This window comes from Lontra canadensis, unplaced genomic scaffold, assembly GCF_010015895.1.
Source record: "Lontra canadensis isolate GAN:19392208 unplaced genomic scaffold, GSC_riverotter_1.0 scaffold76, whole genome shotgun sequence".
Taxonomy (NCBI): domain Eukaryota; kingdom Metazoa; phylum Chordata; class Mammalia; order Carnivora; family Mustelidae; genus Lontra; species Lontra canadensis.
Window position 1 is genome coordinate 5686771 of NW_022631070.1, and position 2647 is coordinate 5689417.

The 2647-nt window shown below is 37.7% G+C and overlaps 1 protein-coding gene across 1 annotated transcript; it reads left to right on the top strand.

Moving 5' to 3' along the window:
• Nucleotides 1-2016: 2016 nt before the first annotated feature.
• On the top strand, nt 2017-2593 carry LOC116881689 (ATP synthase subunit d, mitochondrial-like). The gene has a single exon (XM_032881650.1). The coding sequence runs from the start codon at nt 2049-2051 to the stop codon at nt 2532-2534; it is 486 nt and encodes a 161-aa protein (XP_032737541.1). The 5' UTR covers nt 2017-2048; the 3' UTR covers nt 2535-2593.
• The last annotated feature ends 54 nt before the right edge of the window (nt 2594-2647 follow it).

Sequence of the window (2647 nt, forward strand, 5' to 3'; positions counted from 1 at the left end):
ATAGCAGGACAAAGTAAGAAATCAATAACAGAAAGAAAACTAGAAAACTTGTGGAAATTAGGCAACACACTTTTTAAAAAAAATTTTATTTATTTATTTGTCAGAGAGAGAGAGAGAGCGAGCAAGCACAGGTAGACAGAGTGGCAGGCAGAGAGAGAGAGAGAAGCAGGCTCCCTGCCAAGCAAGGAGCCCGATGTGGGACTCGATCCCAGGACATTGGGATCATGACCTGAGCCGAAGGCAGCCGCTTAACCAACTGAGCCACCCAGGCGTCCCAGACAACACACTTTTAAACAACCAAAAGGTCAAAGAAGAAATCATAGGGAAATTAGAAAATACTTAGAGATGAATGAAAATGAAAACATGCATACCAAAACTTATGGGACATAGTGAAAATGGAGCTAAGGGGGAAATTTATAGCTATTCATGCTTACATTAAAAAGTAAGAAAGATCTAAAGTCAACAACTTAACTTTATACCTCAGGGCACTAGAAAAAGAACAAAACTCAACCCAAAGTAAGCAAAAGGAAGGAAATAACAAAGCTTAGAGCAGAGATAAATGAAGTAGAGAACAGAAATACAAGAAAATCAATAAAACCAAAAGTTGGTTCTTCAAAAAGATCAACCAAAATGACTAACTTTTAGCTAGATGAACTAAGAAAAAAAGAGAGATAAGTTATATTATGCAATCAGAAATGAAAGTGTAGACATTACTACCAGTTCTATATAACTGAAAAGGATTATAAGAGAGTACTATGGATAATTTTGTACAAATAATTGGATAACCTAGATGAAACAGACAAATCCCTAGAGACACAAAACCTACCAGAAGGTAGAAAAAAATTAAAGAAGAGAGAACATTTCCTAACTTAGCCTGAGGCCAGCATTACCCTGATAACAGGGCCAGATAAGGAAACTGTAAGAACAGAACATTACAGACCAGTATCCTTTATGAAAATTGATGTAAAAATCCTTAACAAAATACTAGCAAACTGAACTCAACAGCATTTTAAAAGGATCATACACCATGACCAAGTGGGATTTATTCCAGGAATGCAAAGATGGTTCAACATATGAAAATTGATCAGTATAATATACCCCATTAACAGCATGAAGGGGGGAAAACACATGGGCATCTCAACTATGCAGAAAAAGCATCTGACAAAAGTTCAACAACCTTTCATGATTAAAGAAAAATACTCAAAATACTAGGAATAGAAGGAAACGTCATTAACATAATAAAAGTCATACATGAAAAACAATGAACGTGACATTCAGTGGTGAAAGGCTGAAAACTTTTCCTCTAAGATCAGGAACAAGGCAAGGATGTCTGCTTTCACCATGTCTACTCAACATAGCACTGAAAGTTCTAGCACAGCAGGTAGGCAAGGAAAAGAAATAAAGGGCACCCAAATCAGAAAGGAAGAAGTAAAATGACCTCTGTTTGCAGATGGTACGTTCTTTAAAATTCCACAAAAAAACCGTTAGAACTAATGCATGAATTCAGAAAAGTAGCAGGACACAAAGTCAACCTATAAAAATCAGTTGCATTTCTATACACTTACAGTGAATAATCTAAAAGAAGATTACAAAAACAATTCCATTTTCGATAGCATCAAAAAAATTAAAATACTTAGGAATACACTTAACCAAGGAGCTAAAAGACCTGTACAATAAAAACTACCAGTCACTGCAGACAGAAATGAAAGAAGACACAAATCAATGGAAACACATCCCGTGGTCCTGGATTGAAAGATTTAATGTTCTTAAAATGTCAATACTACCCAAAGTGATCTATAGATCGAATGCAATTCTTACCAAAATCCCAATGATGTCTTTTACCAAAATAGAAAAACCCATCCTAAAATTCATATGGAATCACAAGAACCCCAAATAGTCAAAACAATTTTGAAAAACAAAACTGGAGGACTCACACACCCAGATTTCAAAACTTACTACACAGCAATAGTAATCATGACAGTGTGGTATGAGCATTAAGAAAGACATACAGGCACTCTGGGCAGCCGGGGTCGGTGAAGGATCTCAAGATGGCTGGGCGAAAACTTGCTCTAAAAACCATTGACTGGGTAGCTTTTGGGGAGATCATACCCCGAAACCAGAAGGCCATTGCTAACTCCCTGAAATCTTGGAATGAGACACTTACCTCCAAGTTGGCTACTCTCCCGGAGAAACCCCCTGCTATCGACTGGGCTTACTACAAGGCCCATGTGGCGAAGGCTGGCTTGGTAGATGACTTTGAGAAGAAGTTCAGTGCCCTGAAGATTCCTGTGCCAGAGGATAAATACACTGTTCAGGTGGACGCTGAAGAAAAAGAAGATGTGAAAAGTTGTGCTGAGTTTTTGTCTCTCTCAAAGGCCAGGATTGTGGAATACGAAAAGCAGCTGGAGAAGCTAAGGAACATGATTCCGTTTGATCAGATGACCATTGAGGACCTGAATGAAGCCTTCCCAGAAACCAAATTAGACAAGAAGAAGTATCCCTACTGGCCTCACAAGCCAATCGAAAACTTATAAACTTGAGGTGGGGAGAGAGCTCTGGCCCTCGTATTCTAAACGCTGGACATTAAAAATAATGGGTACGGTAAAAAAAAAAAAAAAAAAAAAGAAAGACATACAAATGAATGAAA